At 38.5% G+C, this 27,089-nt stretch overlaps 1 protein-coding gene across 1 annotated transcript in view; it reads right to left on the minus strand.

The window, feature by feature from the left end:
- Positions 1-27,089, minus strand: part of LOC113154868 (ubiquitin-conjugating enzyme E2 E2-like) — a 57,942-nt gene that overhangs the window by 12,036 nt on the left and 18,817 nt on the right. Inside the window, exon 4 of the mRNA XM_026349278.1 lies at positions 533-665. Within this exon, the coding sequence (XP_026205063.1) occupies positions 533-665 (133 nt within the window). The remainder of the gene's footprint in view (positions 1-532; positions 666-27,089) is intronic.

Genomic DNA, 27,089 nt, shown 5'->3' on the forward strand with positions numbered 1-27,089 from the left:
GGTGGAGTCTATGTAAGTTGCTTATTCTGAGCTGAAGAAACTGTGGTGATTCTTACTTTCGGGGGATTACACACTGATGGTAACATAATAAAGAATAGTAAATTCAATTTCTGTAAATAGATCACAATCGCTTTGCACCTTCTGATATTTTAGTGTAGCACACTTTGATTTCTCAGATATACACTGGATGTTCAAATGGAGTCACACTAAATGGAGTTTTAGTTGTTTTGTAGGGTGTGTTGGAAGCAAGAAAACACTAGTCTTATCCCTTAGTAGCCTACATTTAGAATATCTACAGAAACAAATACAAAACAGGGCCATCATTTGTCTTTGGTTTGATTCTGTGCCTCTGTGCTGCTGTCATGCCGTTAGTTTGCAGACGTGCTGTAGGTGAACACTTCATTGTTGTTGGACAACAGGGTGAAATGCTGAGAGCCAGCTGGGACAATGCTGGCATTGTTCAAAGCTCTGGGTGAATGACTGGGGGTGTATGGGGTGTGTGTGTGCAGCAAAGCTGCAGGCCAGCACTCACCTTGGGTGGTTTGAAGGGGTAGTCTGGTGTGAAGGCGATATCCAGGAAAAACACTCCCCCCTCGTACACAGAGCCGGGAGGGCCCAAGATGGTCGACCTCCACTCATAAATGTTGTCTCCTTTAGGACCAGCACTGCGTTAAAAGGAAATACAGAGCAGAAAGGAGAAAAGGAAAAAATTTAATCAACCAGAATGTGTACAACACACACACATAAACAAGAAGGTGTTGAGCAGCAGCAGCTCTGTTTCTTCACTGTTCATCAACGTTCTTGTGTTGGGCAGCCGGCTGCTGCCAAGCCCCATTGTTGCCTTGATTCCCCCTACATGAGCGCACGCACGCACACACACACGCACGCACACAAACACACACACACACACACATACACAAACACCTATATTTTTATATGGCAGTCAGTGTGAGGACACTCACTGACATAATGCATTTCCTAGCCCCCTACTGTCACATAGGCCATGCTCTGTCATACTCTGTTTCTATTTTTAATTTATCTTGTGTACTGCCTTACTCTAAACAAAGCCTAATTCTAACCCTAACCCTAAATCCTAGTCCTAACCCCTCTTGAAACACCATTCTCATTGTGAGAACTTGCTAAAATGTATTCACTTTATAAAAATGTCCTCAGTCCAGTGGTTAAAAATTAATGCTTTCAATGATAGCCATACACACACACACACACACACACACACACACACACACACACACACACACACACACAAAGCTGTGAGAAGAGGAAGGCACTAATCTAATTCCATTTTCTATTGGAATTAGGCCAGATGCCCCAGTCGGTTTCCCGAATTACCTTTATTTTCATCATTTACACACACACACACACACACACACACACACACACACACACACACAAAGAGGGAGACAGAGAGTGAGAGCGTGTGTGAGCCACATTAATGTAAGATGAGAGCGTGAGTGGAGTTGTTCATGTGAAACAGCAGCCTTTTGTGATACATTGGGCCTCTGCAGATCTATTTCTTGTCAGCGTGTGTTTGGACACAGAGAGGAATTATGGGAGCGGTACGGGGAAAGGATGCCAACATGTTCTTCTGGATGGATAAAAATAGTTAGGAGAGCAATAGTGTGCCGAGCCTGATGGAGGATATCAGGGCTAAAAAATCCTTCTGCTCAGTGTGAGGAGGTGGCCTAATGTAATGTGGAGAAGTGGAGAAATCTGTCTGTGTTATAGTTTTTTGATGCAAACGGATGTAGAGAAGATTTATTGAGCACATATTGAGATTTATTAATATTACTATAATCATCAGTTATCATCACTCTGGTACTAAATATTTCAAATACACTTAAAGAATATCTTAGGTAGTTGCTTCAAAACAACTAAAGAAACTGAAATGCCGATAAAACAGAAAATCTTCAGTCTTCAGTATCATTTATTAGCTAGTGCAGAACTAGCTAATAAATGATACTGAACTCAAACAAAGCATTGGAAAAAAGAACATTGGCTTCTGCCATCATCACAGTACTGGGTCATATCATATACGTACTGTTTTTATGTTCCACAACTAGGGAGTAATCTTTTACAATCTGTGATAGGCTTCAAAACACACTAACTCATGCCAGAAGAAAAGTGTGCTTTTAATAATAAAGGCTGGGTGACAATGATGGTTCCAGCAATTTCCCATGGTGTCAATTTCCATATTGTTATTATTACCCATATTATTAATACTAGAGAAGCACTACAATTATGAATAGTCTGCATCCTCTAGGTCCTGTACACAACTCAATTTTACAACCATGACCAGCAGATGGTGTCCAGAAAAATCCACAGGAAAAACTAAAACAACTGCATTGCCTCCACTAATCAGAGACATTGTAGTTTACACACGTCTGTTCAGACTCATATTTCAAAAAAGTTAATGCATGAGTACAAGTGGATGTTTGGGCTAGGTGAAATGAAATCAATGCATACACTTCTGAGATAAAACACTGATAAGGATGGGACATACATGAGGTCACAGTGACCTTCACCTTTGACCACCAAAATCACATCAGTTAATCTTTGACCCAAAGTGCCAATATGTGCCAGTTTTGAGGAAACATGTATACAGTTCATCACAGTCCAAGTGGACAGTTGAGTCAAATTTGAAAAAATTCCATCACTGCATTCCTGACATATCAGTTCGCAAGGATTGGTTCAAGGGGAGGTTATTACAACCTTGACCTTTTGGTCACCAAAATCGCATAAATAAATTACAAGAATGCACCACAAGAACTGGATGAACATAAGCTGAATGTGAACTAGATCTTTGCCCACCAAAAACTAATCACTTCATCACTGAGTCCAAGGTGACATTTGTGGAAAATTTGAAAGAATTCCCTCCTAGTATTGCTTAGATTAGGATAGCCATATGAACGGATGGATGGACACACAACATGGAAACATATTATTATACATAACATTAAACACAACATAATTATAAAACGTTGAGTCTCCTCAAACGTTTTACATTTTAAACTAGATTTTATTAATTAAATTTCAAGGATCCTTGTCATAGATCTTGTTTTAAGGTATATATGTGAAATGTTTTACATAAATGCCTTACTTGAATTTTAAATCATTAAAACAAAGAAACATGACTGGAAGATACAAGCTGAAGGTACAAATACCTTGAATTGAAGAATAGTGATTAAGCTAACTGACTCTTTTACCCTCTACTCCAGGGGTGTCAAACATACGGCCCGCGGGCCGTAACCAGCCCGACAAGGGGTTAAGACTGGCCCGCGGGATAAATCTGAAAGTGAAAAAATGCAATGAGACATGAAGTAGGATTTCTGAAAAATAAACTATTCCTAAATTGTTCGCTAGGGGCGCTAGGGTGTTTTAGACATGGAGTAACTGAAAGAAGAAGAAGAAAAAGACGAAACAATTCTGAGACAGACACAGCTAATGTTCAGTGATTACTACGATACATCTGCTTACTACATCTACTTACTTTTGTACTCCCCTTCGCACCCTCATTAGCCAAAATGTCTTTCTCAAAAAGGAGAAAACTTCACTACAAAAGAGTTTGGTGATCAAGTTTATGTATGTATTTTTTATGTGTGTTTCATGTATAAATCTTACATTTACAGGCCAGGTGATTACTTTCTATCTTATACATTTAAAATGGCCACCACTTAAGTTTGTAAGATGTCGGGGGTCAATTTAAGTTTTGAGAATTATTACACATCTTCTTCTTCTTCTTCTTTCGGCTTTTCCCATCAGGGGTCGCCACAGCGAATCATCCTTTTCCACCTAAATCTATCATGAACATCTTCTACCCTAACATTAGCCAACCTCATGTCCTCTGTTAAGACATCCATGTATCTCCTCCTTGGTCGTCCTCTTGCCCTCCTGCCTGGCAGCTCCATCTCCAACATCCTTCTACCAATATAATCACTATCCCTCCTCTGAACATGTCCGAACCATCTCAGTCTGGCCTCCCTGACTTTGTCGCTAACACAGGCAACGTGAGCCGTCCCTCTGATGTACTCGTTCCTTATTCTGTCTAACCTGGTCACTCCTAAGGAGAACCTCAACATCTTCATCTCTGCTACCTCCATCTCAGCCTCTTGTTTCTTTCTCACTGCTACCGTCTCTAACCCATAGAGCAGAGCTGGTCTCACCACTGTCTTGTACACCTTTCCTTTGAGTCTTGCTGAAACTCTTTTGTCACACAACATGAGAATTATTACACATGTAGAGTAAAAATAATTCCTATATGTTAAGTTAATTTAATGTTGAAGTTCAATAGGCTACCATATTTTTCAAATCGAAATACCTGTGACTTTTGTGTTTTGTGCCTTTTGTGCAATCAACGTGATCAGTTGTAATGCACACATGTAAATGATAAACTGAAGCAAACTGCACGTTTTTCTTGGGAAATCTGACTTTCTTCATAACATGTTTTGTAATAGGATAGTTCATTAAATAAAAAGAATATCCTAATGTAATTGTACTTCTTTCCACTAAAACAAAGGGGAAAACATGAATTTATTGTTATTTATAGCTATGATGAGCTTTACCTCGATTTTAATGGTCCGGCCCACTTGACATCAAATTATACTGTATGTGGCCCCTGAACTAAAATGAGTTTGACACCCCTGCTCTACTCCCTCACTTACTGACATAATGCATTCCCTAGCCCCCCACTGTCACATAAGCCATACTAATCTACACTGTTTCAATATTTATTTATCACATGTACTGCCTTAGCCTAACCCAAACCTTCACAACGAAATGCCACATCCTACACGTTACCCTAACCCTAACCAAAACCTAATTCTAACTCTAACCCTAAAACCTAGTCTTAACCCCGGAATTGCTCTTTAAACACCCTTCTCATTGTGAGGAGGGGCTATAATGTCCTGACTTTATAAGAAGGCCTCGCTTTGTAAAAATTTCCTCAATTTATAAAAAAGGTTAAAAGTTAAAAATTCATGCTGGTCCTTGCAATGATAGCCATACAAACATACAAACACACAAACACACACACACACACACACACACACACACACACAGCAATATAAAATACAAGAAATTTCAGTGGTTGCTACAGAGGTTTGTTTCCTTGCCTAGGGCCACAGGGAAGAGCTCAGCCAACAGAAAGTCTCATAGCTGCTCTGCAGTTTCGCTTCAGCACAGAAATGCTGAATGTAATGTTTGAACTGAGTGGGTGTTTGTCAGTTGTGGCTAAGATAGTAGCCATAATCTCCAGTGACAGCTTGTTAGGAAATCACATTAAAATAGCAGAATACAAAGTCACCTGGGGTTGTGAATATGTCACATTACCTTTTTAACTTTTATTTATCATAGAAAGTCTAGTCAGCTCTGTGCTCTTTTCCAGGAACTGCCTGCTGCAAATTCAGGGACAGACACATTTGCACAAGCAGCAGTGCAGCACAAGCACAGCCTTGTACTACTGCAGCAGCAGCTGGGGGCTCAATGTCCCACTCAAGGGCACCTCTACAATGGCTGTTTAGGGAGCAAAGACTGTAATTCATTCACTTTTCTTCATACACACCTTTCTAGCCAGTTTGGGAATTTAATTAAATGTTTGGGGATTTAAATGCTGATCTTCTACTTCTCTAACCTCAAGGCTACTGCTGATTCATGATTACTGCACTATGATAATACAAAAACTCAGATCTATAATCAAGGGAGACTTTCTTAAAAAGAGCTGACATTTTAAGACCCCATTCTCAAGTAAACAAACTAAAAACTTAAACTAGGGTTCAACATAATAAGCCTGATGACCAATTTCCCCCAGTCAGTCAGGAGTCAGTTATGCTAACTACATCATAAGAAGTTCTTCTACAACAATTACAGAAAATTCCAACTCAGCTGCATTCAGGTCAAAGTCAGTAGAATTCATCCTCTGGAGACCATGGACATATATAAAATATCATAACTGGCCATAAATTCAGTAGTTGATGGAATACTTCTACTAATACCACAAATGACACAGTTTGAAGTGACTGTTTTTTGGAGAATTATTTGTGACAGTCGCTGATGTATTGCCTCAAGTACTGCTACTAAATGATAGCACTGAATTAATAATAATAAATAAAACTCTCAAACAAGTGTGACTGGGCTTGCAGCTCCCTTTAAGACCAAACAACAACAACAAAAAAAACAAAGCCTGTAGATGGAAACTACCAGATGCATTATCTAAGTGCAAAAGGTTGCCTTGATACTTGAAAATAGTATCCCTTGAAGGTTCTGAAGAAAATAACTTTTTGGTTCTAAAAATTTAAATATTGCATATTTCATTGACTAGAATCAGGTCATATATAACTATTTACTTCCTCCTACCACTGAGGGAATCAGAGTGGACAATATACAATATTTTCTTCTGTATTTAGAAATTTACATTTTTTAGTGGGGTGAATGCATAAGTGGTGTAATCAAGTATCTATACAGTGGTTTCATAATGGTCTAGTGGATGTGGAAGTAACAGTCTAAATTCGCAACACAAACTTGCATGGTGTTATGTTGTGATTTTCTGGCAAATTCCATATTGTTTTTTTTTTCTTCATCAGTATGGAAATGCACCTACAGTGCTTCTCAATTCAATTAGTAAAATTTCAAAAATTACACTGAAAGTTCAAAACAGTAGCAAAAACAAAAGGAGATAAAATGAGACACAAGAGTAAAAGCAGTCTTGTCAGCGTTGTCTTGCCTTGGGACAGTGCATGGGGCACAGAATCCTCAAGCAGACAGGTGCCAAATCAGTGATCAAATGTACTCAATTTGATCATTTCTTCTTGATTAATTCAATTCAATTAAATACAATATTTAATATTCGATTCAAATCAAAATTATTGATCATCTTGATTATTCCCTTGCTTGTTGTTACCCTGACATTTAATAAATATGGTACTAAGGAAAAGGTTAGAAGTTAATTTCTTTACTAACCTTTTTCATAGAAAATCTGATAATGCCCAGTCACTGCTGATCATGCTCAAATTTGAATGACTGCATTCAGGTAATTTTGCACTAGGCAGCGGTTGACTGTGGAAAGATGAAATTATTCAATCTGTACAATGTTTTTGTATGCAGTTGAATTTAAATCACAGTTGAGAATAATTCTTTTCCCTGCAACTACATGGCTCAAAACAAAACAAAACAAAACAAAACAAATTTTACATGTCAGATCTTGACAAACTGTTTATTCAAGTATCAGAAGTGTGTATGGATGTCACGGGCCTGTACTCACCCCGATAATGTTTTAGCATGCTCCTAAAGAGTCAGCAGATTGTGTCATGAGGAATCTCTTCCTAGACCTGGATCAGGGCATTAGTGCGTTCCTAGACAGTCTGTGGTGGTACAGGCACAGAAAAAGGAGGCAAAACAGGTGTCAGATGCACCGATATATAATGTCCTAGGTGCTCTGTTAGATTTAGGTCAAGGGAATGTGTGGCCCTCTCAATGGCATCAATACCTTTGCCATCCAGAAACTGCCTACACACTCTGGTCACATGAGTACAGGGACTGTCCCACATCAGAAGGAACCCAGGGCCTGGTACATCACAAACACCACAGTACCGCTGGCTATGGCATAGAGGTTTGTGTAGCTCCCCAAAGATAGACTCCCTAGACGATCACTAACCCACCACCAATACGGTCATGCCCAATGACGTTTAAGGAAGAATAACATTCACCACAACATCTTCAGACTCTTTCATGGCAGTCACGTGGTCAGTGTAAACCAGGTCTTGTTTGTCAGGGTTACATTGTGTAAAGAGCAAGGCACCAATATCAGACCAGTCAATTCCGGTCTTCTCTTGTAATTCCTAAATGGACAGATTAACATGCCTGAAGTTTAACTGACTTGCTGTTACACTGTGACGATTAGGTCTCCCCCTAATTTTTTTGAGCAGTATAGTTAGCCTCACAAATCCTAAAAGATCTGTGTCCAAGAGATTATATTATGTGCACAAGGTAAATATCTTAAGCTCAGAGGGTACAGCAATCATCTTCATCATCTTCCATTCCTGGTTCCTCCTGACCACATGTCGAGGTGTCCTTGGACAGGATATTGAAACCCCATAGTAGCACTGAAATGTAATATCTGGCAGCTACCCAACAGGAATTTGGGTAGCTGGGGATCAATAAAGTATGTCATTATTATTATTAATACATTTCCCACAACACCAACAGAAACCTAAACGTAATCCATTGTTCATCAAAGGTTTAGGTAGCTCTGTTGTCGACAGTTCAACTTGATTTTGTCTGTGAGCAGCAGTGTGCAAAATGGCATCATTTATCATCTTCCACTTCCAATGATTGTGTTAGCTAATCAATTCAGCTAATGAGACTGAGTGGCAGAGACGAGCCCTGGCTGTCTATCTCTGTCAGGTCACATATACAAACGTGGGGCTTGTTAGGGATTTAGGGGAAACTTGAGGGATATTTCCACAAAAATACATAAAAAAAGAGAAACTATTGCATTAATGAAAACACATTTTATTTGCAGACTAAAAAGGTTTTGTTTTTACTCTTTATTGATTTTAAAACTGCATAATATCAGAACAAAAAATGGAAACACGACTAGACAGGCATTGCATAATATTACGATTACTAACATTGGATTCATCCACTATTGGCTACAATCAGTATTTCTACCCAGCAGTACCTGGATGACTTATAATTAAGTTAGAACTTAACTGTTAATTGTTAAGTTAACAGTTCAAGAGCCACCTTCAGTTTGTAAACAGATTACGAATCAAGTCCTCTATGTATGCAAAAGAATGAGGATGCAAGGTACACTAACAAAAAAATTACCTTGAGTCAATTTTTTTGTGATATATAAAGAATTGAAAACATCTACAGTTTTTCTTGTGTTTCATTGTCAATTGTCTACACCAGAACTTCCAAAAAGCATGCAAAAGCAATGTCAGTATACATTAGCTCTATTTGGGAAGTGTCAGTTTAGATAAATCAATCAATCACTAAACACAACTGCAAATCTTCATTTGCTGGGCAGAGAAGCCTCTTAGTGAGACAAGAAAATTGACTGAGCTAAGTTAATAGATAAACAGTTTTATCATCCAACAGTGAGCTGAAGTCATCTCTAAACTTAAGAGTTGTGCTGTTGTAACAAGAGAATTTCCCCTTTGGGGATTAATAAATTCAGAGTGTAACAGAGCCTTGTATTAATTTAAACTTAAATGAATTCTTCCTGTCACTCAAGGTTCAAGTAAAAAATCTCAATAGGAAAAACTCAGCAGGTCTCAGGTATTGAATGACAACGATCAACTACTTAGCAGGTATTATTAAGAGGTAAATGTCTGAATGCTGGTCCTTGTTGGTTTGCAGGACTTCAAAGCCTCATTAGCGAACACCAACCTAAATCGACATTCAAGGTTATTTTTAAGGTCTCACTGAATAATTCATATAAAAAGACTACTAAAAGAGGTGAAATGCTTAAATTCTCTTGAGATAAAAGCACTTTTGAATCATTGGTTGCTTTAGCTAAAAAGACTAAATGTTTGCTTGAGCAGGTCTTTGTCCCTCTTCACTTTTTCAGCTATTTATTGACAATGCACAAGCTCACTAGGAACAGAGGTGAGAAGAGCAAGTTACAAAAAGGCTGATGAGTTTGATTCTGGTGTAACTCCAATAACCTCTGGATCAACACTACACCAGCAGCACTTCCCTATTGTCTTGAACATGTTGCGTAGCAACATACATCCCTGCAGTGATTCTGTGCATGTGCATTTTGTGCTGCAAGAGGAATTTCCATGGAAACAACAACAGCGGAATAAGCAGACACAACAGTACTGCCTGACTCACCTGAATAACTGTTAGGCCAATGGGTAAAACATAAAGGTCAGGAAATAAATAAATTGCCTCACATTTATCTTTGTTTATGGCTCATATTCTCAAAATAGGTCCTTCGGGGACAAATCAACAGACATTAAGCTATCAAATTAGCTAACAAAATTGTATGAAAGGAATCAAGACACAGATTACTTCCTAAATGTTTGTGACAGATCTTGCACAGGCATCAAATCTAATATACTCTGTGTGCTTGTTCTAATGATGCCTCAAATAACAAGTGAGATGTGCATCTGTATAAAGCAGTTGGAAGCAAATTAGGCCATTCAGACTTTGTGTATGATTTGCCTTGATGGTGAGCACTGACAGTGCAGTCAAGAGAAAAGCTCATCATTCCCCATGTTACCCCATGTCTTATCTGTATCAAACACTCTGACAGCACTTGAGTGGATGGCTATCGCAAAGTAAAGAATAGGTAGAAATGACAAGTGAAGAAACTCATGCTGTCATACAATTTTTGTGGAAAAAGCTAATTTCTGATTGGTTGGCAGTTGTCTTTTTAAACTAATAAATAAAGAAGCCTCAATGGGGCTGGGATTGGTAGTGTGATCATTTATTGACCGTAGAATCAGTGGCTCCCCTAACGGGATCAGCCAGATGGTAAATATCAGACAACCTGAAAATTCGTTTTCAATCAAATTTTCAATGTTCAGTAGATAGGTAAAATAAAACAAATTAATCACAGAAGCAAATAAAAAGATTCTAACTTTAAAATAACTACATTTACCTCACTGTTTCTGCATAAAGGTATCAAACCAATGCTTTTTGGTAATGACCAAAATGGGGCCTTAGTGCTGAAGTATTGAATGCTATCATATGGAGAGATGATATTGATCAAATGTCTGGTCAAATTTGTCAGATTTAAAATCAAAATTGCCAATTTCTTATCTAAAGTTTATTAACTACTTCTGTTTAGAAAATACTTTTTTGCATTTTTGTCAAATTCCTTGGCTTGTGACACAAGCTTCATCTCTTTCTAAAATAATACAAGTAGCAGGAATGTCATAGCATCTTTTACTAGAATTGTTAGAAATGTACCAAGTTTAAAAAGAGTAGTGCAGTGTCCATATGGCCTCAAAATATAACATGAGTTTAACAAAAATTTTAACTGAAGGTTCACTTATTTGCTTTATATGGAGATTTCAGCTGCTTAAACAAATTCCATCCACCGATCAAGTTGGTTTGTTCATAAAGGCCGACTGAGGAAGGCAGTCAGGTAGACTGAGATGCGGTTAAAAAGCTCCTCGTTAAGACCTTGACTGAACCATTTTTGCAGGATTTCTGCTTTTAGTTTCAAGAATGCTCAAATACACTTAAATAACTGATAAATCTGAGCCATAATACAAGTGGGATAGAACAACCATCGTGGTCATCACTCCCTTCAAGGTGGAATAGTCCATATGTGTTTAGGGGGCTTGCAATCTCAAAACATATGTTTACCAGACCTTAAGACAGACTACACTGTATTTCTGTCAGTGACAGGAACATTATTTTAAATAAAGTATACAGGAAAAAACAAAAGCCATACTGCTGAGTCTGGGAAAAAAGGGGAAACTCCAGTAGTTGTGCTGTTGTAGCTCCAAACATTCCAAATAGATTATAAAGATTATTAAGTTTTTGTTCTAAAACTGTCACCAGTTTCTACTATTACTTAACAGCTCTGTACCAAACTCAAATATATTTGGGTAGAAACTGAATAGATTTTCTGGCCATTGAAAACATAGGCACTGAATGTTTGTTTTTAGTCTTGTTTGCTCAATCTACAGTATTTCCTGATGTTAAATTGTTATACTACATTTCGTTTTTTTATGTTGTTTATGCTGTTGCATCAAATCATCAGATAAAGTTAGATACTGATGTGAGATGTCTAATACGAAGCCAAACCTTGACAATCAAGCTTAACCAAGCCCTTTGTCTGGTCATATAAAAATATTTTCAGGCTGTTTAAAACACCTCAAAAATCACTTCTTCTTAGAAAACATGCAATGCATCTGTGTGCAGACTTTATGAATGACTTCCTGATGCTTTCTCAATAACTAGCTGGCATATATCCCCCATGCAGCCTATTAAATGGCATTCACAGTAATAATTTAAGAAAATTATAGGGCTGTGACTCATTTCTTCCTCATCTTCTTACACATCCAGCCCCTAAAGCAAGGCAAATGTGTTTATGATAACCTTTACCATTGCTGTAATCATTAATGGCTCCCATCTTCCACTAGCTGCGAGAAACTGCAGCCAATAAGACAGCATAGAGGGCAGGAATAAGATAATAGAGAACAGACAAACGGCAAGAGCACAGAAAAAAAACAGTTACGTTTGGTGATGTCTTGTTTTGTGAAGATGCAACAGAAAAAAAGGTAATTATTATATAGTATCATTACTATTATTAATAATTTAACTTTTTACTACATTTTTTTAACTTTGGATGAACTCCAAGGTTCAGTAGTTGCAGGTTAGGCAGAAACAAACGGGGTTATTCTCTAAAATGAACTGTTTTAGAACACTTTATGACAACACGCTTATCAAAACATACTGTTATTAGATACATGGATTCAATTTTATTAATCCTTGCACAATGCTAAACATGCTGGCAAGAATAAACTTTCTGGCAATAAATGCTGTGACAATACAGATCGGTCACAACACACTGCCTGCTAATAGTAAATCAAACTCTTACAGCACCTTAGATAATGTGTCAGCTCATTAAAATCACGCTAGCCCGTGATGTTATAGGAAAACAACCTGCAGATCACTTTATTATTAAATTACAAATGGTGTATTTTAGAAATATGTTGAAAATAGCAAATGGTGAAAGAATATTTTAAAACTGATTCTATTAATTCAAGGTTGGCAATGACAGGTGTTTCAATATTGTTGCCCTTGCTTCTGCTGGGTTAGGCACCTTGCATGGCAGCTTTGCTTTATTGGTGTGAGAGTATGTGTGTGAATGGATGAATGTGAAGTAACACGGTAAAGTGCTTTGGGTACTGATAAGGTTGAGAAGCGCTATGTAAGTGCAGTGTTTATAGTTTATACCTACTTTAAGGCTAAATCAGGTGCCAAAATATTCACTGCAATGAAAGACACAAACACTGATTATTTTTTCAGTTGCTGATCACCATTAATCAACAGAAGTGGCTCTGGTCATTCATTTTAAGGAACCTGTTTGTGCTTTCTTTTCCATTAAGAGCAGTGTGCAACTTGACTACCTGCGTCTTTTTTCCCCCTGCTTTGCCCTCGCTAAGTGCTGGGTCAATTTCTGCTTAAGGCTTTAAAAGTTACATGTGAAGTTAACTAAAAATGATTCTTCAGTTATGCACTGCAAAACTAGTTTTCTTGTGTGATTAGAGAGACTAAGAGAGTGAGTGTGAAAAAGAGACACACTTAAGAGAGCAGGGAGAGAAAATGAGATCTCCGTTCTGCAAAACCAACAAGCTGTTGCACCAGACAAACTTGATATGTTTACAGTCACTATAATGCCTAATAAAATGAAGTAAAATAAAGGCTAATTACAGCAGCTGTGCTGCCAGATCGCCTAAGTTGACACTTAAAATGCGTAATGAGAGAAAAGGTTTATCAATCTCCAACATTGAATTGGTCTGCTCTTCCACTAGACCAAAATGCTATTTTAGTGAGTAGGACTAGCTTACAACAGTTTCATTTCTAAACCGGCTGTGGCTCAATAGGTAGAGCAGTTGCCTGCCGATCAGTGGTTCGATTCCCCCAGTGAGTCATAGCAGCTCTGCCATCTCCCCTCTTTTTTTCCTTTTCTTTTCTCTTTCTGTTGACCTTTAACAGAAAGAATAGTGTTTTTTGACAAATAGTCTTACTTGATGAAGGTTTATTTCATGACTAAATTGCAACCACAATGATAATTAAGAAAAATATTATGACAAAAATTATGAGATCTCTGTTTAGCACATAATGACAAATACGGACATGACAAAAACAGTTTCTTATTTTACAAGTTCTAGTTAGAGACAGATTGTGTTTTAGCTTTAATTTAATCTAGACACAGTGTGATAATTTTCACCCACTTTTGTGGATTGTCTGGACCCAACCAGAAAAAAATTTAATAATGTTAGAGTGTTCCGATATTTTTGTGGAAAAGACAACAGGATGTGTATTTTTCCATAATTATCTTAAATATCAATATATTTACGATATGTCATTAACATTAATTGTGAACATACAGTATATCAGTGCGTTTACAGAATACACAATCGGTATTACATTATGTTCCCAGCACAAACACACTTTTGATTACAGTTCAGTAGCCTATAGAACTGCAATTGTTTGCTGACCTGGTTGTCATCCGGTTTAAGGAAATTAAAAGATTGGCATTGCGTAGCTGTTTCCTCTAAAAAAAAAGAAAGAAAGAAAGAAAGAAAGAAAGAAAATCATATCTAAAAGACCATCTTTTAAGTCAAAGGCTTTTTATCCTCTTCATAAAATTCTACATTGGCAAGCGGATGGAGATTTGCTGTTGCTGTGTATGGCCGTTTGCACACTTGGCGGTGTCTCATCTTGTTAAACAGTAACAAAATCCAGCAGTAGCATCATACGAGTGTGTTCTGCTGCGAAGTAAAGCTTCTCTTTTGAGCTGCCTCTAGTGCTTCCTCACAGGGTCTGACTTTATGCTACAAGCAATAAATTCTGTAAAAAGGTTGAGATGGCACTCAAGACAACTGAAGAGAATTTTAGACAAAATGATAACTGCCACACAAGTATAATCTTCACAGGAGGAATACTGACACATTCAGTCACTGCCACGACCATATTTGTTAACCGTATAACTCTATTCAAGCCATGACTCTGAGCCTTATCCAGTTAAGGCCTATAAAATGATTATCTTATTATCGTATAGTAATAAAGTAATGTCATGCCACATCATTTCCTTACAAAGCATGACTTCAAATACTTTGTTTATTAAAGGGGCAGTCTATTTAATATTGCACTTTAAAAAGGTTTGAGGACTTAAAAAATCACATACACAAGTCTGGAGATTTTCAGTCATCCAGGTCATGTTTTTTTCCCCAAAGGGTCATTTTTTGGCAGCTGGACTTTTTGAGGTTCTTAAAGACATATACACTCTCACTGCTCACTTATTTAAATGACTTGCTCCAACTGGACATACTGTATGTTGTTGTAGGCTCTCACTCATCCAGGTGCAGTTAGTCTGGAAGGTGTGTCATGTCAGCTGGGCTTTATTTTTTATGCTACCCTTTAAAGCAGCTGAGCAAACCTTATCCGTGGAACGTAACAGCAGAATAGTAACTGAGGTGACCATAATAAGACAAGAATTCGAAAATGTAGCTCTGTTTTCAATCATTTCACCCTTCCATTCCAATGTTACAATGTAACTATTTCCTGTGACAGGAAATAGCGTCAGGGCATAGAGTTTATGTTAGTGTTTGCAAACCTGTCTGACAAAAAATCATAATATGGGCTTGCATACAGTGTTGCAATATATTGAACTGTAACATTTATAAGCTTTAGCAAGTGAGTGTTGGGGTTTCACTTTATCCTTTACATTAGAAAGTGAAAAGAGGTTAAAGGAAAATAATGAAGCCACCTTTTTCCTACTACACGCATTTTGGCATCAAACTAAACAATATGTGGAAAACTGTAGGTGAACTATCAGTTGAAATGGAAGCATGCAAAGAATTTGAACTGCTACCAGAACAGTCAAAGATGAAAGCAGTTGAAATATCAGTTGACATTTAACAAGTGAAGACAATAAAAGTGTTGGTTAATAAATAAGATGATGAAACACTCAAAATCTTTGCTGAAGAGGTAACTCTGAAAAGAGCTGAACTGCCAGGTGAAGACTAAGAGATGAATAGACTTGAAATTGAAAATGACAGGTGAAGTATGCAGTGAGTGGTAAAAACAGTTAAAATTTGCTGTACCTGTGCAGTGTAAGCGTAAGACCAAAGCTGATGTGATGGACTGTGGCACTACGAAAACTAAAAACAATTGGTTTCAAAGTGACCGAAGACACAACTCTGCCACCCCATTGGACCTTTCGTGAGATTCTGTGCTTTATACTGTCTTCGGCCTTCATTCATCACCATGCAACTGCCACTTGCTCATACTGTATTATTCTTTTAATGCCTGGTAAGCACTAGCAATATAGTTATTATTATACATGATGGGGCCATGGACAAAGTTAAATAACATTTCAATACTATATTATCCACAAGACCTGGCTCTGCCATGGTCCTACTAATAGACACATTCTCCATGTGAACAAAATTAAATAAGAGAGGAAAATCTGAGAAGACACTGTGAAAAAGAAACATGTTAGATGGTCTTTAAAATGACAACACTACAGTACAGTGCTGAAGTTAACGTGGACATAGGGGGTCTAAATACATCAAAGTAAACACGAGGTGACCTCCCAGGCTGTCACTCTTCTGTCACTATTATCAGTCAAAGTCAGAAACATTTAGTCCATCTTTAATTCACTCTGCCCCTCATCCTCCTGATCTCTCTCACCACCCTGCAGAGATACATCCAGTCTGAGAAGATAGAAAAGGAAAATACCATTCAAGCTAAATTTCTCATCCTTTCTATTATTTAAGATATACGTCTGCTTCAAATCTGACACAATCTGACCAGAATGAAGCATTGTTAGGAGACAACATGTTACATTGCAGCTCATTTACTTTCTGTTTGCTCACAGGCTATATGTATGTATGACTGACACTAGGTTTTTGAGCCCAGTCTTGGTCATTTGAGGGTAAAAAACAATATTTTTTAACAGCTGGCAAAAAGACATTATGATATAAAATCTTAAATTAAAGTGCCCCTTTATACCTGTCTCTTAAACCCTTATATTCCACCTCACACCACTTGCACTCTGAATGCAGGGCTCTTGTCTGTCCCCAGAGTTAAAAAGAATTAGCAGGCTGCAGTGTCTTTTCCTACCGTGCCCCACTACTTTGAAATAACCGACCTGCTGACATCAGACAGTCCCACTCTGTAGAGATTTTTAAATCAAAACTTAAAATGTATTTATTCACCCTCAATAAGTTGCAGAACTTTGTACAGTAAGTGTTACCAGTACTTAATTAATTAATTAGTTAAATAATTAACTAATAAGACCAGTATTCCAGTGTAGCACATACAGTAGCCCATATAGTCTTGCCGACAAGATCAGAGCGTTAATTCAGACAATATCTGCTTCATCTAATCCTGTTTTTTCTCTCCCAAGCACATGAGCACCTAGGCTGTCTGCCTCTCTCTCTCACCCTCTTTTCTTCTCCCTCTCTCTCTTGTGCCTTCTATCCTTCTTCTAGGTCCTCACCATTGAAAGGGGTTAAATGTTTCATGTCCCACTGGCTGGATGTACTAGGAAACTGCTGGCATTCTCCCTCAGAATGCCCTATCTGTTGCTTTATTCTCTTGTCTCACTACTGTCCACTCACCCAAACCAGTCACTGCAGATGGCCACCCATCCTGGTCCTGGTTCTGCTGAAGGTTACTTCCTTTAGAGTTTTACCTTTCAACTGCTCAAGAGGGATTGTTGGGTTGTCTCTATGAGTTAATAGAGTTAATAAAAATTCATTTGCCTTGAGAGTGTCCCAAGACCAGGCACTGAGCCCCGAACACCCTTGGTGCCCTAAATTTAGCTGCCTGTTCACACCAATTAGAGGATTAAAAAATGTGCAAAAAGAAATTTATTAAATAATGAAGTGCACATTAGAATGAGCTTTAAAAGTTTTAGTTAAGCTAACTTGTTAAATAACAAAGACATTTCTGCTGCATAAATATGTGAAAATGGACAGATATGAATATGCATGTTGGCACAGCCTTGCAGTCTGTGTAAAGCTCCAAGCAAAAACACCCCAAATCACCATAGCCTTGTTCTGCTTTAGTACTACTTGCCCTGGTGCCGAGAATTTATTGTTTACCCATTTATGAGCCCTCAGGCTGACCGTACCCCTGCAGGAAAGAGGTTACTGATCCTCACAGCACTGCAGAGACTGATTGAATGATTGACGCTCATCCATTAACTCTTCGTAAAGCAGCATTAATGTTTTTTTCTCTCTGCTGAACTGCCTTAATAATCAAAGCAGAGACACCCCCATTAAGAACAGAGGCTTGAAGGTGATAGTTGTTGAAAGCAGACCACAAAAGAGCACATTAAGAATTTAACAGCCAGAGAAGCCACATCAGCTGGAAAAGTAACTGAGGCATGCATTGAAACAATTACCTGGAGATTTAATGTATAGAGGATGATCCCACGAGGTATGTGGAATTTGCCATTTTCCTCAGTGGCCTCTTACAAAACACTCTTTCTAATTAATGGTATCCTTGCCAATGCAGTGTCTGGTATCAAAATGGAAAGGCCAGTAGCGTGAATGGCTCCCACAGGCATTCGTACTGCTGCATCTGGCATGTAGATGACCATACAGTCAGCTCACTGTATGCAGTACAACTATCTCCAACCTTCCTTTTGGACTGAGGTGTTAATTTATAATAGGTAAAAGGGTGTGACAAGGACATATGAGATGACTGAGTCAATGAAATTAGTCTGATACCTTTCAGATAGGCTTCAGAGAGTGATCAGAGCTGCCTGAGAGGCAAAGAGAAGGGATGATTTGGAATGCAATTCATGAGTGTTAAAAAGAAAGAAAAAAAAAAAAAAAACACCATTCCCACGCCTACCATGGTCCTGTCTGCTAACTGAAACACATTACAGTCTGATTTTAGAGGAGTGTATGCTACAGAGGAGTCTGTGGGTGCAGCCTAGCTCTCACTGCACTATTGATTCAGCAGCACTGCAGTTCAGAGAGCCACTGGCTGGATATGAGAAATGAAAAATAAACAGCACCAAATAAGATCTGTGGGGGCAGACCAGTAGATACAGAACCAGTTAAAGAATACATATTAATGGCTAGAGTACTGCATAGGATTTTAAAGAAACATTTAGCCTAAATTAAAAAAAAAGGTATTACATTTTAAATAAAATGTATGTTACCATACTTTCCGTGCTCATTTATTCAGATTAACTAAATTCCAAGCCGAACAGATCCAAAGTGATCTATCAGAAAATGTAAATTGTAACAGATTTACTTTTTAGTAAAAAAGGAACGTCATAGTGATATTACGACTACTCCACTTGAGCACATTTCAGTCTGTGAATAAACTATTGCAACATGTCTATGACATTTTTAATAGAAACCCTGTGTTACAAACTGGTGGTGGGAGTCTGAAACAGGGATTCACATGGCGTCTAAACACATGAACCATTGAGTTTTAATTGTAGGCAGGGGTACACACTAGTGAGTATTTAAAAGGGTCACAGCACTTTTGTCATCAGAAAATGAAGAAGATAAGGAGCACATGGCACCCAAGAGCCTGACATATTTACATCCTTGTTAGGGTGATGCGTGTTAATCTAGGTTTATACTGTAACCATGCAGAGCAAATCGCAATCTGGAATCAAAATGCTGCTGGACTGACTTTGGTCATATTCTTAGAAGTCCACCCAAGATCAAAGCTTATGCAGGTCTGCCAAGCTAATTTGGCAAAAAGCTAAAGAGGCCTCCTTTGACCACTTCTGATAACTTAATTTGCATACAGAGACCTGATCACAAGCCGACAGAGTGGAAGCAACAAGAAAACATATTAACACCAGATATCTATTCAAAGGTTTGTGATAGCAAGTGAAGGCGATTCCACCTCTATTGTATCCTGACAAATACATAAATACACCAAGAGGCACATTAAATACATGTGGCAATTACATGGGACTTAGTCAATAAACATAATTTGTCACTATCTAAAGCAAATATTTGATAACTAGATAAGAGCTACCAACTGATACAGAGTATCATACAAACAACAACTATTGGTTATGTGTGTCTAACAGAAAGGTTATGAAAAGCCAGATGCTGAAATTAGTGAAATAGCAGAAAGTATTGCACTACACATGCCAGGGGAGATTGAGAAGCAAAATTTCTTTCTAAAGCCTAGATGACTGGTCTTTGACCTGAAAAGAGGGAAAAATGGACACTGCAGACTGTACAGTGTATCTGCTGGGCTGGCCTAAGGCCACACATTTCTGTCACTGTATCAGTATCAGGTATGCATGATCACTGTTGTCAGAGCAGCACAGCTTCCTCTTATCTTCCTGCTTTCTCACAACTGGTTGGATGAGTTAAGCTGTAACAACACATGCAGATAAAGAAGCGCCCTGGACTGTTTTTGTCAGCTGTCTGCATTATCTCTGTGGTGACAGGGGAATCTGGCTACTAACCAGACACACATATACAACTCAGTTGACCCTCAACAGATCAGAGGAAGTGATGTTCAACTGCTCACATTAACTTGCTCTTTCAATTAAGTTCGCAGCATGAAGGCTCAGGTGGGGATGGGATCAGTACACACAGCAGCAGCAGCAGCACTTTGCTTCATGTTATAGCAATTGCACACATTCACACTTCTATTGGAGGCACATGAGATGTTTTTTTATGGGAGCAACCGAAGCCCAAAGCCAAATACTGTATAATATAACCCATCTCACTGTGATCTATTTATCTGTTTCAATTAACTGAAACATTACTCACCACCCTTAAAGGTTAGGAACACAAAAAATAACTCATGAAGAGAGTGGAATTAAATGCTGGTGTGATGAGGCCTTCAGCCTAATTTTCTTTACAATTTGGCAAATCTGCACTATAGTCAGGCTGCATTTTTATGTAAATTGATTCCCTTAGGTTAAGAGAAGAGGAATGTCAACTGCAATTGCTCACTGCAACTGAAAAAAAAGAATGTAATTAGAAAGCTTCATCACTGCTGTAATTCATGCTCTTCTGCACACAGTAAATTCTGCCATAAAAAACAAAACACTCAACTGAAGGTATGACCACATTTGCAACCAAATTCTCTGTGACAGTCGCATGTCATGCTCCACAGTTCAGTGAATGTTAAAGTGATTTAAAAGATTATCATGTAGCTACTAGCTGATAAGACGTATGTTAGGCACTGTGTCAATTATTCACACATGCTGAGTCAGAAGCTCTTTTTGGACAGAGGTTGCAGCATTTTGTCATTCAGTCGATCTTCAATAAGGTAGCTTTTGTTACTTACACTAAATCTGAAAGGTAACTGGTTAGGGTTGGGCTAAAATTGAGCTCAGGTCAAGCAAGGACAGCACAAAATAGAGAGGTCATCCTTGTTATAAAGCATATTAAACAGTAAATAGAGTAGGTAATTTTTGTTTTGAAAGGCACCAAACCCCTAAAAAACATGAAATCTTTATCATGCTATACATGAGACTGAATCATACTGACGTGGGAAATTCTCACAGCAAACACAATTCTGGGAGCTGGTTTCTGAAATAGAAATTAATCAAAACTTCACACCTCTTTGTCTCCAAAACCCCAAACTGTACACACCCTTAAGTGCAGACATTAAGGTTGTGCCAATTTTACTACCTCTCATTGCAGCATAAAAGGTGAGTTAACAATCACCCTGCCCCATGCTGGTGGTATTATACACCTATCATACAGGATGGCATGGTGGACAGTTACCACAGTTATCCAGTCTTGAATGGGACTATGGTAGAATGCTGGTTACTGTAAAATCCACATTCTTATTCTACTTGTAATTTAGCGATACAGGCTTTGATGCACTGCTGACTGAGTTATTTTTGTTTGTGTGTGTGTTCCTGGGTGTCAGAGTATTACAACTGGAAGCAGACAGAACAGGCTCAGCAGTGACAGCAGTTTTTTCCTTTAAGTGCAAATATGTCTGAATTTTAGTCACTTATTTGAACTGAGAGCAGCTACATAGTGTCAGTTTCAGTTTGAATCACACAAACGTGGTGGAATTATTTTGAAAACTAGAATGAATCTCTAAATGCAATTATTCAGTGTCAGTATACCCACCCATAGCAATACTAACTAAAGAGCATACACTAAGGAAAAAGTAGTTGATCCCCTGCTGATTTTGTACATTTGCCAACTGACAAAAAGATTATCAGTATATCATTTTAATTGTATGTTTATTTTAACAGTGAGAGACCAGTCTCCAGGAAAACGCAATTCAAAAAAGTTATAAACTGATTTGCATTTTAATGAGGGAATTAAGGGCAGCAAGATTTCTGGATCCCAGGTGTCTTTTATAAGGGTGACGAGCTGAGATTAAGAACACTCTCTTAAAGGGAGTCCTCCTAATCTCAGCTCATTACCTGTATGATAGATACCTGTCCACAGAAGCAATCAATCAATCAATCATATTGCAAACTATTGGTGCAATTATTCGCAAAGGTACAGAAGGAAAAACTACCTTGTGGAGTTTCAATGATTAGGAGAACGGTGAGTAATCAGCCCAGAACTACACAGGAAGATCTTGTCAATGATCTCAAGGAAGCTGTGACCACGGTCACCAAGAAAACAATTGGTAACACACTACGTCGTGAAGGACTAAAATCCCTTCGGAGACGTGCAAACCTGGTGGACAACTACAAGACACTACACTACTTGACACTAGAATTGAAGCAAGGGTTTTGCCACCAAATACTAAGTCATGTTTTGTAAAGGGTCAAATACCTATTTCACTCATTAAAATCAATTTATAACTTTTTGTAAATGCTTTTTTCAGTTTTTTTTTTTTTTTTTTTTTGTTATTCTGCCTCTCACTCTCTTAGACTGATCATGGGTTTGTCAGTGGTCAAACGTATAAAATCAGCAAGGGATCAAATACTTTTTCCCCCTCACTGTATAGATCCTCAGTTGTATGTATATAGGACACCCAAAAACATCTGTGGAATCCAGCTGGGAGAAAGAAAAAAAAAAGAAAAAAATTAGGCTCTAATACAAAATATATCTGGCACAACTACCTATTGGAGTACCACATTAATCACTGGCTGAAAATAGTCCTTATAGAAGGCTCTATTTCCTCCTGTTTGACTAATGTTTGCTAATTGAAACTATATATTAGTCAGCTGTAAACTAGCTATTACTGTAGGCTATGAAAATCTCATTTACACCATCCTGGCATAACAAAAGCTGTCCACTTAAACCCAACCTGGTGTAACAGCTTGGTTCAAAGCTGGACAAAGGAAGGGAAACCACACATAAGTAAGAACTAAAAAGTATGTTTTTTTTTTATATAAGCAAATAGAAAAACTAAGAACGAAAAACCAAACAAGAAAAACAAAGTAGAAGCCCAGAGGAGAGAGAGAGACTGGCTGAATCTCACTGATGACCCAACTCAGCGCATCAGGTTCCTGCAATAAGAAAAGCTTTTAAAGGCAATGAGTCGTCAAACCCCCCTTAAAATTGTAACTAAATCAAAGACAACAGACCCAAATATCAATAATATCGCTCTCCCCATGAAACGAAAAACTGAACTCATGCTCAAGACTCCCTAAATTTGCAGGTAATAGTACGTAGGATTAATCTACTATACAGAAAACATACCAAAACACGAAATGCCTATAAACTAAACAAAACCCCACACCAAGAGGAGTTAGCAACATCACAAACAAACCTAGGTTAAATTACCACACAAATGTCACTTTACCAAAGTGGTTAATTTGATCCTAGATGAGCCCCCAATTGTCACAGCCTGGCTCAAAGCTGGATAAAAAAGGGGATACCACACAAGAGTAACTAAATAGACAAACTAACACAAAGACAAAGAAAACCAAAGTGGAAGCCCCGGCAGTGCACTAGCTAAAACCAGAGACTTAGATGCTCTAGTATCACTTAAAATAAACACCATCAGACAGTCTGCAGGATCTTCAACCAAAGACAGGCATCAAATTTGAAGGGTTTGAATATTGCATCCACAGTGCCACCGTGGCTTTTGCTTAATGTGTCTGTCTTAACACAATGAACAGCCTTAGGCTGCTTTTCAGGTAGCAGAACCTTTCTTTTCAAAGTCAAACAGTCAGCAATAACATGCAGTTTTATGACAGTAAAACTTGGGTCTCCCTTGGGCCAGATGTCTTTGTATACTGCATCTGTATCGGTTGTAAAAGCTTAAGCTCTTCACTAGTGACAACAAAAGTAGCTTTGTGGCCATGGCCTCCTGAACTTTTCCCTGCAGTTTGCATTGGAAAAAAAACAGAAACTATACTTCAGTAGGCCAATGTAATGCATTAGAAATGCGTGCAAACATTGCAAAATATGAGTCAACTTCAGACTAAGGTAACTGGGTGTCCCTGGGTTTGAGATTCTAATTCTTATTTTCTGCTTCAATTTCTAGTGTGTGGATCTCAAGCTCTAGCTGTGTTTGGCAGACTTGAGCCTCTTCTTGGGCTTCTAACTCAAGCCGAGCGAGGTGCACTTTCAGCCGTGCCTTAGCCGTCGAGCCACTGGCGGGTGGCGAGAATGGCTCATACTGAGCTGAGTGACCGGAGATGTCACTCAACCACCTAACTCAGATTCCGTCTCTATTCCACCAGCTGCCGCAGATTCCACATCACCCTTTAGGCTACTCACAGACCAAGCATGAACCTCCGCTACACCAGGATCACCAGAAACCGACAAGAGTAACACCAGCTTATGCAATACTAGACTTTTCAACTCACGTTTTACATCTGCTTAGGGACAAATTTGTGATTAGCAATTTGCAGCAGTCATTTTACATGGGAGAACATGGTCAGTGAAATTTCACGAACCATGGGCTACACAATAGGGAAAGTTTGTACTCCTTCCTACAATTTATCCCTAAAAAGTAAAAAATTCTAATTCTGGACGAGCCCTTATTTATATTACAACCCTGGCTCGTTTTTTGGTTCTTTCTTAACAATAATCAGTTGTAATTTATTGTACAACCAAACACAGTAGAAGGTATATAAGGAGGAACACAGGATGGGGATGCTTTCGGAAAACAACAACAGAGTAAAACAAAACAAGTCTATGTAATAACCAAGGTTTCTCTAACTGACTAAAGTAGGGTAAGGAAACAAACACAAAAACAAAACCTGATTTAATTAGCCTTTCTTCTTTCTTTCTTCACAATGCAAATACAACTAAATAGCGTCCCTTAAACCTAATGTGTATATACATAATTCTTACCAGCCTCAGTGTTAAAGCAGATGGTGTTGTTGTCCAGAGTGGATGTGTGGATGCGTGTGTGAGAGTGTGTTTGTCTGAAACCTATCCTGGCCCCCTGTAAAGGTACAAACAATGATGGTACCCAGAAACAAGATAATTAAGCTAAATCAGACAAAGGCACAGCAAAGTGTCACAGAATTAAAGTGCCATAGAGACTACTAAGTAGAAACAGTGAACTACTGCCACAAATCAAAGTAACCCAGGGCCATGCTGCTTTCCGTACACTGCAGCCATCCTGAATGAAGACCCGGCAAGGCTTTTATCTTTGATCGGAGAGATGCAGAGATGACCACACCAATAGGTAGAGGGGGTGGAGCCAAATGGTAACTGGCTTGATAGGAACTGAGGCATGCCACCAACCATGAGTGTGCTCTGGCACAGCACAGATCTGCATGTGGTCTCTGTAAAGGAGCTGAGTCACCCACTAATCAGGGGCACGCACTAAATACTAATGGAAAAGAAAAAGAAAAACAAAAGGGCTCGAGGCTGTAACACCTGGGCCTATCAATCTAGTCCTAATGAGTCATGTTCAGGAAGTAAAAGTGTGTTTCTGGCTATCTGACATAAATGAAGTTTCCCCTTTAGGCGCATGAGAGGAAGTGGTACATTTATGTGAGTGTAATAGTGTTTCTGTTTGAGGAGAGAGAGCAAGAGTGTGTGTGTGTACCAATAAAGACTATATGTACGGTATGCAACACCCTGCATGAGACTGAGGATCGCTGTAGGAGGATACTGCAGTCCTTCCAGTACACAGGACAGCATATGTAATAAGAGGCTAATCATTCATCCAACACAGAGACACAATGTGCATAGCTGATATTCACACTGATGACCTCATGCTCTCTCTTGCACGCACGCACGCAAACACACACACACACACACACACACACACACAAACCACTGCAGAGAGAGGCTTAGTCAGCTTTAGCAACCTGCAGACAAGAGATGGGAGGAAATGAACGAGGAGAGGAGCTGAAACAGGCGAGGGTAGAAAGAGCTGTAGAATCAGCTTCAGCAGTCTGACAATATCAGGCCCTCTCTGAGTGCAGCTAATAAACTATTATTTGTACATCAAATGCCATGGGTATAAGGTTTTTCAAGCAGGTCACTGGGATTTTAAAACAGCCTGCAAAAAGAATGTGTTTTTTTTAAGCAACACAGCACTCTGACAGGCTTCCAAAACTCAACATGCCTTTAGCTTCCACACAGCAGTATGGAGTACGTAGTGCAAGTGCATCCTGTTTTGTGTTTGACCATAAGATTCCAAAACACAAGCTAGTTAGGACTCACATGGGCCCTTTACACGTATTCCCCCCATACCAATTTGTGTAATGCAAATGTTTAAATGAATAGTTTAATAAAAGAGCTGTCCCGGCGGACTGTAAACCTGTATGTATTATCCATCGGTGTGCACTAATGCCACACCACAACATACCATCACTAAACGCTACTGGATTCCGTGCACCTTTGAAACACGGGGGACCTGTACACCCAGTCAGTCAATGTCAATCTACACTCTGTATTGCTCCTGATTGCAGCTCACCAGAGTTCGGTTTCAGTCTCAGTTTCTGTCCAGGACATCACTATCATGGATGCTGGTTTTTGAACAGTGCACTGAGAAGACAAATGGATCCCTTTCTTTTCTAGATGGTCCTCTGTTGTGTTCATGATTTCGAAAGACGTTCAGATTTTGACTCATGAGACCACCGGACAGTTTTGAACTTTGCCTCAGACCATTTAAAATGATCTTTGATCCATATGTTGTGGTGGCATTTCTGGATCTTTTATATGTAGCTTCTTCTTTTTTTTCCATTTGCATGGTTGCTTGAGTTTTAATTTGTGGTGACAAATAAGTTCACAAACATTAGTTTCTGGAGGTGTTTTTAACATACAGTGGCAAAGATGTTCCTTTATTATTAATTATTGGTATAATTAATACATGTCATTGAACAAACCAAAACATAAATTAAATTAACAAGTATTTTAATAGTGTCTTTTATCATTTTGCAAAGGTGTGATTTTCACAGCTACCACAATTACTTATGCACCAGTTAGGAAAAACTGGTGTATAAGACATAGAAGCTTACGAGAAAGCAAGCTGTGGTG

The sequence above is a fragment of the Anabas testudineus genome, chromosome 11 (genome assembly GCF_900324465.2).
Source record: "Anabas testudineus chromosome 11, fAnaTes1.2, whole genome shotgun sequence".
NCBI lineage: Eukaryota > Metazoa > Chordata > Actinopteri > Anabantiformes > Anabantidae > Anabas > Anabas testudineus.